The 14,670-nt window shown below is 39.1% G+C and overlaps 1 protein-coding gene across 5 annotated transcripts in view; it reads right to left on the reverse strand.

Moving 5' to 3' along the window:
- Positions 1 to 14,670, reverse strand: part of LOC137999357 (uncharacterized) — a 194,280-nt gene that overhangs the window by 130,456 nt on the left and 49,154 nt on the right. For 2 of the 5 annotated variants that reach the window (XM_068845514.1, XM_068845433.1), the window contains exon 5: positions 39 to 119. In XM_068845514.1, the coding sequence (XP_068701615.1) occupies positions 39 to 119 (81 nt within the window). Of the gene's footprint in view, positions 1 to 38; positions 120 to 5,195; positions 5,823 to 11,384; positions 11,491 to 11,820; positions 11,967 to 14,670 lie in introns of all 5 variants that reach the window. The other 3 variants (XM_068845671.1, XM_068845590.1, XM_068845749.1) reach the window with 3 other exon arrangements.

Here is a 14,670-nt window from a genome sequence, read left to right on the forward strand (position 1 = left end):
CACCTCCTTTCAGTTATTTTTATCACTGAATAAATTACCATGCTCATAATGACTGTGCGTGCTGCTTCTGCCAGCTGCTGACACAACATTGGCACAACTTGCTTCTGGTTGTACAGGATCTATTGTAGAATAATCAACACAATCTGCCATTAGGTTAACAACAAAAACAACAACATTACTTTTGCTAATACTATTAATTACAAATACCCAGAAATGAGCGAAAAAATGGAAGCCTTTACAGAAGTAAAACATTGACTCGAAAAAATATCAAGGTACATGTGAATATGGAATTTGATTAGGTAAAAGGTTAAAATTTATTAGGCTACTAGATACGCATTCGAAAAAAATAATAAACAAGTGCTAAAAATTACAGACATCACACAACAAAGAGCAAAGCGAGCCAGTGGTTCATTGTAAAACAGTGGAAATGTTAAAGAGAGCAGAGGAGAAATCCTTGAATTTATGTTCAGTTATTGAGAGTAGTTTTTATAATTGTTTTCCACAGAAATCTGGTGAATTCCAAACTTTAACACCAAAAATATGTTCTGGTGAATATTCCAAAAGTTGCTTGGATTCTAAAAAAAAACAGCTGCTCTTTTAACATAGTCTTGTAAAATGTTTACATTTATACTAATCCGAGGTTGGAAAAGTTTGTCAAAGATGGATCAGAAACCTTTGGAGCTGTCACACAGTGCAATTTTTCTAGCAACTTTTCTGGCAATTTTGTTTTGAGGAAAGTTCTCACACAGCAAAACATATTACTTGATGGGCGTTACACTAAGTAACGTTTCTTGCAACTTGTCTCGTTTTCGATGATCACATGACTTTCTTTTGCTAGTGCTGCAAGCCGTTGCGACACAATTTATACATATATTACGCTGCGCAAAGCTTGAAAATGTCTTTGCAACGTTACCAGAGCCGTTGCGGAAAGTAGAACTCAGTTTTACTTTCTGCAACGATTTTTGCCCGTTGCAAGGTATGTTACATTGCGCAATGTTTCGTGCAACTTGTTTGGCAATGGTGTTACGAGACAAGTTGTACCAAAAATTGCACAGTTTAACAGCGCCTTTAAGCAGTACCACCCTTTTTGGACAAGGGGAGAGGAATGAACATAAAATGCCAAAAACGTTACGTAAATGATTATTTTTGGAGAAGACTTTAGGGGCATAATTGAAGTTTCTCGCATTTTTGTCTCGCGATCTTATCGTGTTTTGACTTAATTTGACAGCCCCTTTGCCTTTTTATTGTAAAAAAACAAATTGATGTCAGTTTTTCATGCGTCTGTCCCGTTATGCAGATGGAAAACCCTGAAAGTTAGTTTTCCCCATGTTACTTGAATTTCTTTTTTTTTTTCACTGACCCAGTCAAATGCACTGTTGAGTTTTTGATTCACCATTGCTTTCAGGTTGTTTAATACTTTTAACAAACATGAGCATTTGGCAAAATTTGATCATTTACGGGTTTGTACATTAAAAGATAAAATATGTCAGTCTAAGAAAAAAGCGTTGCCAGCCGCTCCACAGGCTGTACGTTTCACTGAAAAAAACAATCTGCAATAAACTGTTCTCAGTCAGTTAGGTGTGATGTTTAAGCAATAGAGGACGTTTCCCGTGTTTATACTGCGTCATCTAAACGCTTGGGGGAGTTGGGATAATTCGAGACATTTATGCAAACCCGAGACGCAGTCAAGGAATTGCACAACTGTCGAGAATTCTCCCAACTCCCCCGGGTGTTTAGATGACGCAATGTAAACACGGAAAACGTCCTCTATTGCTTTTGTAAAATATTTCTCAAAAATAATTCGACAAATGAAGGAAAATGCTGGTTTTTTTACTCCTCGATTGAAACAGATTTTCTTAATACACGCTCATATTTCGTACCAGCCAATCAAAAGATACCCTGAAAGAATTCAAGGTTACCCTAAGGAATAGGTACCAGGTTTTACAACAAGAAGGCGGAGATTTAGAAGAAGATCAACACGAGGTGGAGAAAGATTTTGAGGTCATGAGGAAAGCGTATACCGAAGTAGCGGATACTGTTTTAGGTAAACCGAGGAAGAAGACGAAACCTTAGATAGGCGGAGAGTCATGGCAGCTAGTAGATCAACGGGATGCCATCAACAAGAAGATTTTAAGTACTCATTCAGAAAGGATGAAGAATCAACTAAGAGCTAAATATGCTGAGAAGAACAAGGAGGTGAAAAGGAGCATCAAGTCTGATAAAAGAAAGTGGCTGAACAACATCGCTAGCCAAGCTGAAGAGGCTGCACAAAGCCAACACATGAAAACACTGTACGTGCTAACAAAGACACTTAGCAATGGCAGCCAGAGTCGTCAAAGCACTTCGGTGATGGACAAGCACGGAAACCTCCTCGGCAACAAAAAAGATATACAAGACCGATGGACGGAACACTTCAAAAAGGTACTGAACAGAGAACCACCACAAAATCCAATAACCATCATGGATGATGACGAAGAAGAGCTCGATTTCCAGGAAGCAATAGAAGAGATTGCAGACACTGAGCCAACACTAGGCGAAGTAAAGGAGGCAGTTAGAAAATTGAAAAGTGGGAAAGCACCCGGCATCGATAACATCACCGCCGACCTATTGAAGACGGACATAGAATTCTCAACAATAAAGATACACGAGCTGTTGTCGAAGATATGGAAGTTCGAGGTTATTCCAGAGGCTTGGAGGAAAGGGTTGATAATCAAGTTACCAATGAAGGGTAACCTAAAGGACTGTAAGAACTCAAGAAGCATAACTCTATTGTCCATAGTTGGAAAAATTCTAGGTCGTATTGTTATTGACAGAGTGAGAAGTGGAGCAGACAAAAGACTCAGGAAGGAGCAAGCTGGTTATAGGCAAGGGAGAGGAACAACAGAGCAAGTCTTCATTCTAAGGAACATCACAGAGGAAGCAAACGAGTGGCAAGCAATTATATATGTGAACTTTATAGACTTTGAGAAATCTTTCGACTCGGTACACCGGGACAGCCTATGGATTATCATGCGGAAGTACGGCATCCCCGAGAAGATCATAAGGATAATACAGCTGTTTTATGCGGATTTCCAATGTGCACAGGTAGAGAACCAAGGAGAGAGAGGTGAATGGTTCAATATTAAGACCGGTGTAAAACAAGGCTGCAACATGTCTTGATTCCTCTTCCTTATAGTGATGGACTGGATAATGAGAAGAACTGTTGGCAAGGGGGAGAACGGCATAAGATGGAGACTAACAACAAAACTGGATGACCTAGGTTTTGCAGATGACGTAGCATTACTATCCTCGTCAAGAAATCAAATGCAAGAGAAAATCTCAAGAATGGACAGGGAAGCCAAAAGGGTCGGCCTAAAAATAAACCTTGACAAGACCAACGTCATGCGAATCAATGCGAAGAATCAAGCACATATCAGCATAGTGGGTAAAAACATCAAAGAAGTAGAGGAGTTTACCTATCTTGACGCCAAAGTCAATAAAGAAGGAGGTGGGATGGAGGACTTACAGAACAGACTTTCAAAGGCAAGAGGGACATATATTAGGCTAATTAAGATCTGGAACTCCAAGAGCATCTTAAAGAGAACGAAGATGAAGCTGTACAAGACCCTCGTCTTGCCAGTCTTGATGTATGGATGTGAGACCTGGAAAATGACCAAGAGCGATGAACACGTTCTCAACGTGTTTCAAAACAAATGCCTCCGGAAGATTCACAGCATACGTTGGCAAGATCACATCACCACCAAAGAGTTACTAGCCAGGGCGGAAATGTCACCAGTGAGTCAGGAAGTACAGAGAAGAAGATGGAAGTTCATTGGCCACATTCTATGGCAGGACAGAGCGAATGATATAAGGACAGCGTTAAATTAGAAACCGGAGGGAAAAAGAAACAGGGGGAGACCAAAGACAACGTGGAGAAGGACCGTAGAGAGGGAGATGAAAGAAGGAGGTTAGGGTGCGTGGGACGAGGTGCGGGGCGTTGCGGTAGACAGACAGACATGGAAAGCTTCTGTGGAGGCCCTATGTTCCACCTGGCACGCGGAGGATAGGTAACAGGTAATCAAAACGCGCGTACATAACCAATCAAAATTCGTGTGATGTTACAGTCGTGTTTACATACTCTCATGTAAACACTGCTACTGACCAATGAGAGTGCGAGTACTATCCTAACCATTTTATAAAAACCAATTTTAAACCAAAACTCCAATAATGTTACTTTTGTAAATTTACATTTACATTTACATGTCCCAGCACTCGGCAGTCCTTTTAACTTATGGCTGTTTTTGCTTAGGTGGCAGCATATACCACAAGGATTTTTACAGACATTACACCAAACCGGCCACTTCTACTGGAAAGAACACACTCACCGAGGACAGCCACAACACCGGGAACTTCATCCCCCACTATTCTCGAATAGTGTGTAGGTTCTTAAACATCCCACAGAGAACTTATAAACATGGAAGATATTCGTGAGATGGGGCCTACAGTTTATAGTCCTTATCCCAGAAGACTTGGAAGTCTAACCATCTGTGGGTGTAATTACGAAGGAAGTCCTTTCTCCTCAGTTATTTTAAGACCCTGAGTGTTGGTCCAGTCGGAGTCGAACTCACGACCTCCCGCATGAGCCCAGTGTTCAACTAAGTGAGCTGCCGTTCCATAAAATAAGCTGCATGATTCAAAGTATCGAAGACTTTGATCAGATCGAGTGCATTCCTTTTTACTGCCTTCTACAATTTTGTGATGTGGAGGACTTACATCTAGGCCCCCAGGTGGCATACTAGAATATTTTCTAAAAAGGAGATTAGCATTCACAAAATTAATAAGGTTTTTAAGTAAACACACAAAGAGAGAGATCGGAGGATTAACTTAGTTTACGGAGAAAACCTTCTGGCAACTTTAAACTCACAATTACAGTGAAGTATTGAGTAATTCCTGTTGAGTATCTCAAGGGTACAAATTAAAGGAGACAGTTCATACATTGAGACTTCTCTACTGGCGTTAAATGACCCTTCCATTTCCAGAACGGGGCTCGTAGCTGGGTTGACAGGATTTCCCAACCTTGGATGCCCTTTCCGAGGAGCCAGTTGCCACTATAGTGGAGCCTCCTGGATACTACTCATCAATATATTGACGGTCTCAGTCCTTTAAAACAATGTTAAAGCAGCAGGTTATATATGTTTCTGTTTCAAAATACCCACCTGCACCTGCATCTCTACACTCCCATTTTTTCAGTTTATCCTTAATTCTGTCGTCACCATCTTTCCACTGCTTTAGAAGTCCTTTAAAACGTTCCTTGTCTAAGAGACCCATTTCTTGTTTCTCCATTTCACAAATGGCATCTTTATATTTATCTCCGCCCAATCTTACCAGTGTTTTATGGATCTCATCTTTGTATTCACAGAATGTCACTGCATCACTAACAGAGTCCTTTTCAGCATGGGTTGATACTGCATTAATGAAATACTTTAAACGTACGATGTCAGACACACAGCTGGTGTCAATTGAATCGGGAGGTAAATCCCAGCCAGTGGCTGGGGGACTCAGGTTACAGATTGTCCTCAGAAGCACGATCAGGAGATCAGGTTCAAAGTCTGTGGATAATACTGAAGAGGGGTTAACTGGATACAATTTACTCCACTGCTCTTGACTGAGGATTTCTTGTTTTTGAAGAGACAGAAGCTTAGAGTTCACTGACTCACAGTTCAAGACAATGTAAAGGTCTTGTGGAGGAATTTTTCTGTCAAACACTTCCCTCAACACTTTTGTGCCCAGGCTGGCCAGAAGTCTACATAACAGTGCATAATTGGTTTTTCCATCTACAGCACCTGAAAAGGCATCATTATGGTTACATTCAATTTTCATTGATCCGCTTTCAATTGATGTTATTTTGCCTGCCTCTATGTGCAGTTCTTAAGTGTGCTTAAGGTGGCTGGAACTGAGTTTCCCTACTTTTGAGACCTTCCTATTAGAAGGGTTGTCATTACAATGCAATCACGTAACAGCAATGTTATGGTAACATATGAAACTCATGGGAGCTGATTCAGAGCTACTTTAATCTTTTAAAAATTTAAGGTAGCTCTGAATTACTTAAAAAATTAGCTCCCAAGAATTTTTTAAAACTTTCCCAATAGTTCTATCACAAATTGCTTATTACTATTCTAAAATAAAAAAGGGGGTCGCCAAGTATAAGCAAGTTAAAAGACGAAATATAGGGTGGTTTTGGAGAGCTTTCATGTTGCTATGTTTACCTATTAAATCACAATAGTGGGCACATTTGGTTTTGTTAAGCAATAATTAGGGTTTCATAATTATAGTACCATAACGTTGCCTTATATAGTACCATAACACCAGAAATTATTCCAGTGAGCTATCGAGTAATTCTTGTTGAGTATCTCAAGGGTAAAAATTAAAGGAGACAGTTAACACATTGGGAATTCTCTACTAGCGTTAACTCACCCCTTCCATTTCCAGAAGGGGGCTCGTGGCTGGGTTGACATGATTTCCCAGCCTTGGATACCCTTTCCTTCTAAGAGCATGTTTCCACTAGTGGAGGCTTCTGGATACTACTTATTAATATATTGACGGTCAGGCCCGGGTTGCTCGAAAGGCTGGTTAGTGCTAACCATGCTTCGAGCAACCCGGGTAGGGTAAAATACCATGGAAACCTATAGGTTTTGATACCTCTTAACCAACGGTTAGCACTAACCAAGCTTCCAGCAACCGACCCTAGTCCTTTAAAACAATGTTATAACAGCAGGCTATGTTTCTGTTCCAAAACACCCTGGCTCCTGCATCTCTAGAAGTCTTCATTAATATTATTATACACTCCCATCTATTCAGTTTATCCTTAATTCTGTCGTCACCATCTTTCCACTGCTTTAGACGTCCTTTAAAATGTTCCAACAGAATTAACTATTGTAGGGTAATGTGAAGGGCTGTTTTCTACCCATGTAAACCATGTGAGCGTTAGCCCTAGTAATGGAATCGGATTAGCTAAAAACACAACAAATACAAATGCAATACTACTACTTTCCTGCTCTCCTCATAATTATCCCGTATGTGGATTACATGACCGACTCTACAGTAATCTTTGTTCCTTTAATCATGCACGTGTCCAGGTTATAAACACGCCCATGTTGCCATGCAACCAGCATTCAGTAGAGCCATGGACTGCAATGTCATCGACAATACCAACTTTTCAAGAGCACTTATCGAAGATGAAGCCCATCCTCTGTTGAAAAATATCTTGTCTAACACAGAGCCCCAAGCGAAGAAGGGTAAACCTGAATCTGCCAAACGGGCTATTAAAGGTAGTTATAGGTAGGAAGACTCTTCATCGAGAACTACAAACCAATAACCATGACTGGCACCCAAAATACTGAGCTTCTTTGAACATGTGAGTTATGTCTTCAAGGGTTGGTGTATGCGATTAAGATCTTTGAGGTCAAGACAAATACGCCAGTGCCCATTTGACTTTTGGGAGTGGGCCACAGTGGGTTCAATCACCAATTTAATAACTCCTTGACTGACCATATCATCAAGTTCCTTCTTAACATCATCCCTAATGTGTATTGGGCATTTCCGAGGTGCATGAACTACAGGGTCAGTAACAATGTGGTATTCACCCTTTAACTTTCCAGCTCCTTCAAAACGGTCAGGGTATAACAGTTAAAGGTCAACGCACTTTACCCTCAATTGCCGGAAAAGACTTCCTACTAGGTGTATTGAAAATAGTACCTCCAACAGGTAGAGCTGGCAAGAGGTGGGTAGTCCACAGATAGCAGGGCTGGTAACATCAGTAACAAAGAAGACTGCATCACTCCGGTATAGGAATACAAGGAATAGAAGATATAAATCCTGTTTTTTTATGGAGATTCACATTAAAATTGCCAAACACCAGCTAAAAATGCTATTTTAAACATATCTTTATTAGCCTTGTTGCTTCGATACACCAAGTATACCGTTTTAAATCATCACTCCACGTATTCTTATTCCAGAACAGGGTGAGTTGAATGCACCCTTAATACACGTAGAGCACACTCCATACTGTGGTATTTGTGTGCCATTGTATGCAGCTTGATCTGGCTGGCTGTTGTTGGAAGGCCGTCATCATCCACTTGGCCTGGAAACAAGGGCAGAGCATTTCCTTGTGCAACACTATCTTCCTTCAATTTGAGCGCATGGTTGGGATGATTATTATGTGGTAGACCTAACTGGATTTTGGCGAAAGCCTCATCTCTTACTGCGGGTTTAAAATTAGAACTGTCAACCTGAATTGACTCGAGGCATAGTTGTTCAAAATCAGAGTTTATTTCTCCTACTGCATGTACCTTGCCTTGGCTTGCCTTATCCTGTGGGTTCTGGCCTACAGATTGCCTTAGTTTGAGGCTCAAACTTGGTTCTCCACCCCGTGTTTGTTTGTTCCTACATCCCCATTCCCAGTGGTTCCACTGATTACATTTTCTACATCTTGAACCTTGAGCTGGACACTTTTTCTGTGGCTATTAGTCCACATTTTCCACACTGGGGGTTTAGATTTTGCTCAATAGCATTCGTCAGTACAGGCCAACCCTCCTTGTTGTTCTGGGGATTTTCAGTATGTCATTCATTGTAGCTTCTCTTGTTCTGGCATGTACAATGCTTTGTTGCATTTCAATTTTTCATCTCTTCCTAAAAGAACCTCTTGTACCTTCCGTTCATGAGTACCAAAAATAAGTTACAAGTTCAATCAAACGCTCTTTGAGCTCAGCTTTATTAAAGCGGCATTTCTCCACTGTCTGATATCTTACACCTGAAATCCACACTCTCTCGTCATCAGTTTGCCCGAAACCTTGCAGGTGGTACCTTGCAATCCAAAAATTTTACTTGGGTTATATAGATACACAGTATCTTGCCAACTTTGAAAAAATTGTTTCAGTTTTGGTCTGTTCTTTGTTGAACAAACCAGGAGATTTTTTGCCGTTCCTCAACAATCCAAAGTAGGATATGGGTGGATCGCCTTTACTTCCTCTTGCTTTACGCTTAAAGGGCCTTCAAAGAATAGCTGGCAATATTGTTTGAAGCTTTTAAATGCCATGGGTATGTCAGACTGATTCCACTCCATTGAGACAGCTTGAAAGTACCCTTTACTTTTTGTGTGATTAGCCTGATTGGAGCAGTACAATTATTTCCCCATGAAACATGAAAGATTTAATTGGCATAATATGTTTAAACCAGAACACCCAAAATAATAAAGAACAACACAAAAATAAATTATTAAAAACACAATTAAAAAAGCTCTTTGGTCTTATGCTGACCGGAACATTGTTACAGATCGCCATCTTGGTAGTGCCTCCCAACATGGAGAGCGTTGAATGAATTAAAATCAAGTCATTTACAAATGCAAACTGGCTGTGATTAACTCAATCCTTGGTGATTTTTAGTCTGTCAGGTAGTGATCACTCAGACGAAGAGCTTTCTCAAAGCGTGTTATGTTCCTATGACAGATTGCCAAGCTTTAAGCATGGAAAGCGCAAATACCCATGTTAAAGTACTCGCATCACTTATGCGGAAAATTAGCCGTTTTTTAAAATTCGTTTTTCACTTCGTACATCAATTGTACAAGCAAAAAAAAATAGAGAAAAAAAATCTATACACAAGTAAAAGGTTTGTAATTAAAATTAAACCAAAAACTTTGCTTTGAAAAAGCCGACAGATAAAATCACCAAGGATTGCGTTGATCATAGCTGGATAATTTGCATTAATTTGATAAATTTAATGACTTGATTAATTGTAATTCACTCAATGCTCTCCATGTTGGGAGGCACTATCAAGATGGCGATCTGTAACAATGTTTTGGTCAGCAGAAAAGCAAAGCCCTTATTAAATTGTATTTTTCAAAATTAACTTTTTCGTTGGTCTTTATTATTTTGGGTGCTCCATGATATTCTGGTGTTCCAGGATGTTCCGTGATGTTCCGGTGTTCCTCATTCTAGCACATGCTGAATTAATCCTTTATTTACTTGTGATTTGTGATTCTCTCACAAAATACAATGTAGCTTTTTTATGTGCATGTAAACGCATTATATTTTGGACTTAAACATAGCCCATCTTTGAGCGTGATTTGTAAAAAAACTTGTTTTGTGTGACATCATCACTTTGTCTTTGTTTTGCTGGGGCCACATGTCTTAGATAACAAGGCAGGAAATAATAAAGAAGGAATTGGAAGAGGAATGGCCAATTCTGCTAGTTTCATGCACCCGTACGTGTCTGGTCTCTGTTTAGAGTTGGAGTGTAAAATGATGCCCTGTAAGTTCAAACTGGGAGAAGTTGAAGAACTCAAAGGATTAGAAGACACAGGTGAATTCCTTTCAGCCATTGGAAAGATGCACAGTTCTTTAGTACATGTACCTTTTCCCGCTGACAAGTATCACCTCAATCTATGTTTTGTGTGAACACGAAGGAGTTATCTGTGACGCATGGTGAGTCTATTAAAATACTTATAAATGCATCTTGCAAAGAGCTGCAGCTACAGTGAACCCTCTTAATTCCCATGTGAAAAGCTCGCCCATAGTTACAGATTGAATTAGTAATGCCAGTAGAACTCAGGCAAAAAATAACAATTGCTTTGCAATTCAATTTGCAATTTTTGTTCAACAGTCAAAACATCAATTATACGCATGTTCAGCTATCCCAACACTGCAACCATGTAAAAAGACCACACATGTTCAATTATGATAATACAACATATTAATATCTAAAAGTAGCTTATAATATTATTATTAGCTCTTTATCAACTGAAGATGGTAGACTTAAGAAGGGAAAAGACATAAACAAAGACTACTTCCAGTCCTTGATTCCACACATACTGTGATATAATATTAATTGTCAATTTGGACATTTCATCAGTATCTACATATTAATAAACAAATTAAAACATTGCAAAAATTGGCCGCTCGGGGATACAAATTTTATCTAAAGTTTCGTGCTGACAGTCGCTGCAGTCACTTGTGAGAGATTACCATCAGCACTTACTTGAAGATGAAATTTGTTTCCCTAGCTGGCCGTGCCCATTTTATATCCTCTTTTTCGCATTTAACAAGAGATGAGATGAAAATGAAATATGGCCCATTGGATATGCTGTGAAATCTAATGGACTATTGTCAGAGAAAGTTCAAGCATAACTGACTGTTGAGATACACTGTACTTTACGTGTTAACAATAATGAACCAATTATTTAAGTCCTTATTCAAATTTTTTGAATTAAATTTTAACATCTCATATAACACACAGTTAAGAAGCCTAATTCAAATAGCAGAATATGAATGGTTGGACTGAATAATATTTATATAATTATTTTACAAGGCCAACACCATGATTGTTTTATTAATGGTAGTAAAACACTTTACCAGAATGTTGACATTCCTTTTTCTTCCCCCCGTATATTTCCCGAAAGCTGTCTTTGAGAACATCCTTTGCAGGCCTCTGACCTTGCTTTTTCGACATCTTCCATCACTGTGTAGAAGAAAACAAAAGATGGATATAAAGATGGGAGTCCACATGTCCTACTCGCATTTATAATGTAAAAAAACAATATCAATCATTATGACATGACCACCATCCATCAGGGTTTCCTGCTCACCTAAAATTATTTTTAAAGTTCTAATTTCTTAAAGCAGAGCCATTCCAGGTTTTATCTGGGACTTCAGACCACTAGCTTTACAATAATTTTCAAAGCAATGCATGGCCAAGGATGATTTTTCTGGCATCTTTAGTTACTTCATGGATGGCAGCAAGCTTGTAATTGCAATTAGAATGAAGGAGCACTTTCTAGGGGTCTCTTACCAGACAGGCTAGACCTCAGAATTTCTAGCATTTATTTTGACAGATGTGATGCCATAGCTCAAACATCAACATCTAGTCGTCCATGGCTCAAATATGCCATGCTTAAGATCTTTATTCATTCATTTCTGGCTGGCTGAAGAAAGGACCTTTGGAGAGAGGATAAAACAATGAATTCAAATGCACTGGAGATGCCCAGAGGGGACGTTCACATAAGCTTTGATTAGATCAGCAGACAGGAAATTCAGATTGGCTAGGAAAACAAAAGTTTTTAGGCCTAGGGTAAGCTTTTATGAATGTTTAGGATACTTTCTGTATTGGTGAAACAATGACCTGCAACCGGCGACCTGCGACCTGCAAATTAGACCTGACGCAGTACGTATGTAAAGGAAGAGTCACTTTATTTAACATTAATCGTTCCTTCAGCTACAAGGCTGATTAATCAATGGAAGCTGATGGTGCGCCATTAGACCCATCTCCCTCTATCGGCGCTCCGGTATTTAAAGCTACAGTAACATGTACCACTTAACACTAATCAGAGGAAAGTTGAAAGAGACGGATCAAACTTGCGATCTCTGGCTGTCAAAGACATGCACCAGTCAATTGAGCTGCACCTGCTCCTACTATTATTCACTTACAAAATGTCCCTATAGCCTGCAGACAGGCTCTTCAATTAAAAAAGTCCCTATCTTGTAATGTAGGTTAAAATGAATAAACCCAAAATTACCCAAACTTTTCAGCAATATAATACTTTTTTGGAAAAAATTACGGCAGCTCTGAATTGGCTCCCAAGTGTTTTTTTTTTAACTTTGCAGATAGTTCTAGATTGCTAACAGGGCTGTCAACTCTTCCGGATAATCCTGGAGACTCCAGATTTTGGACCGTATCTCCCGGTCGCAAGATTACTGTCTGAAATCTCCCAATTAATCGCCAAAGTTCGTCATTTCTAGCGAGAATTGAATTTCACAAAAATAAAATTAATTTTAATTATTTTTAATTAACATCAATAATGAAAAAATGCAAACGTTTTATAATTTAAGCATTAAAGTGATTGGTCTGAAAAATATCAATCAAATCAAATTAGTGTTGCAATGCCAATGTCATCTTTTTCGCATGTTTTTTGTCTTCTTGCCTTAGGTTGCAAGAGGTTTTGTGTACTTGACTGTCAAATCGCGGAGATTGAAGATGTCCATTTTTTACTTCGCTTCAGAGGGAGTTTTAAGGAATTTTAACTTTTAAGTATACATGTAGTTTCCAACTTGTAAAGACAATTAGAAAACAGTCCTAAAAAAATATGCCAGCGGATTCGTTAAAAATCGTGTTTCTGTAACTCGATGGAGACACAGAACTAGCACGAGCAGTTGACGTAGTGATGGCGGGAGCAAAGAGAATTTACATTTTGATAATTAGAGTTAACAAGTTGTTTTCCTTTTTCTGATCGCGTTGTTTTCTAAAAGAAATAGAAAACATGTACTCCATGTTTCTATCAAGTTATAGAAACACGAGTAAAAGTTTGGGAGAACTCGTAAAAGCTGTGGAAACACTCGCCTGCAGCTCGTGTCCCCACAGCATTTCTCGTTCTCCCAAACTTTCACTCGTGTTTCTATAATTCGATAGAAACACGGTACATGTTTTCTATTTCTTAAATGTACATGTAGCTGAAAAAATTGTAAAGATTACGATTTAAATATCATAATAATGTCGAACAGAGTCAACTAGTATTTTTTTGCATAAAAGACCTCATGGTACATGGTTCATTTATTTCACACTATTAACATAACATTAACATAGAAAGAAAAGTATAGTCACAACACATGGTTACAAGATAAAATAATTACAGTACAGGTTATAAAATGTGTATGGTGGTCAAAGAAATGGCGTCACAAGCATTATGACGTCATCTATCATCCCATCCCAATCAATTCTCAATATTTGAAGACTTTTGGGGGCTGACAGCTGTGCTAATTACTATTATTATCAATACACGCGGCCAAATTACAAACTGCCCTCTGTAAAACACGCCTTTTTGCGGGCCAAACAGGAAATGTGCTGGCTGAAATTACATTTGCCGCCCTGATACTGATTGGCTGCAGAGATGTCAAACAACTTCCCTTGGCCAATGAGATCCTGAGGATACCATTTCAATGCCAGAGTTGGCACGAATTTTTGTGGACGAGCAACTGGATGAAATTGAGCAAAAAGCTCAAGCAAAAAACACGGTCCAACTGAACAGAGCAACTGAAATCCAGGACCAACCGACAATTTCAAATAGTACAGTACGGAAGACAACCCGTACAAAGTCAATTTCATGGCGATATTCACCAGAGTTAGACGGATGCTATTTCTATATTTCGATTTACTTCAAAATCATTATCAGGCAAATCAAGGTTTACAGAGCGCGTGATTTAAATACAGGAGACTTATTTAAATAATAATAGAGTAACTGAGAGGGGAGTAAAAAATTTCGAGAAATGGTGCGAGGAAAGAAAAATTACAGTGGATCTCAAAATAGTCAGTCCAATGGACATGAGTGAAATTCTGCGAAAGTTCTTCGCTGAAAGCGAAAACAGAGAAAGGCCAAGCATTAACTCCAAGTGCATTGACTGGAATTAGAGCAGCCATTCATCACCATCTAACCTGTGCTCCTCTCAGCCAAAACATAAACATTTTGCAAGACAGCGAATTCATATCTGCCAACAAAATGTTTGAAGCGAAGGCCAAGCTACATTTGTATTTACGAAAGAGAACAATGCAAAACTAAAACACAAATCATCTACTCAGTCAGGAGATATGCAGAAATTGAATCGTTACTTCATAGAAAGGCAGAACACGGACGGCGTTTGGAAAAATGCA

The sequence above is a fragment of the Montipora foliosa genome, chromosome 1 (genome assembly GCF_036669935.1).
Source record: "Montipora foliosa isolate CH-2021 chromosome 1, ASM3666993v2, whole genome shotgun sequence".
Taxonomy (NCBI): domain Eukaryota; kingdom Metazoa; phylum Cnidaria; class Anthozoa; order Scleractinia; family Acroporidae; genus Montipora; species Montipora foliosa.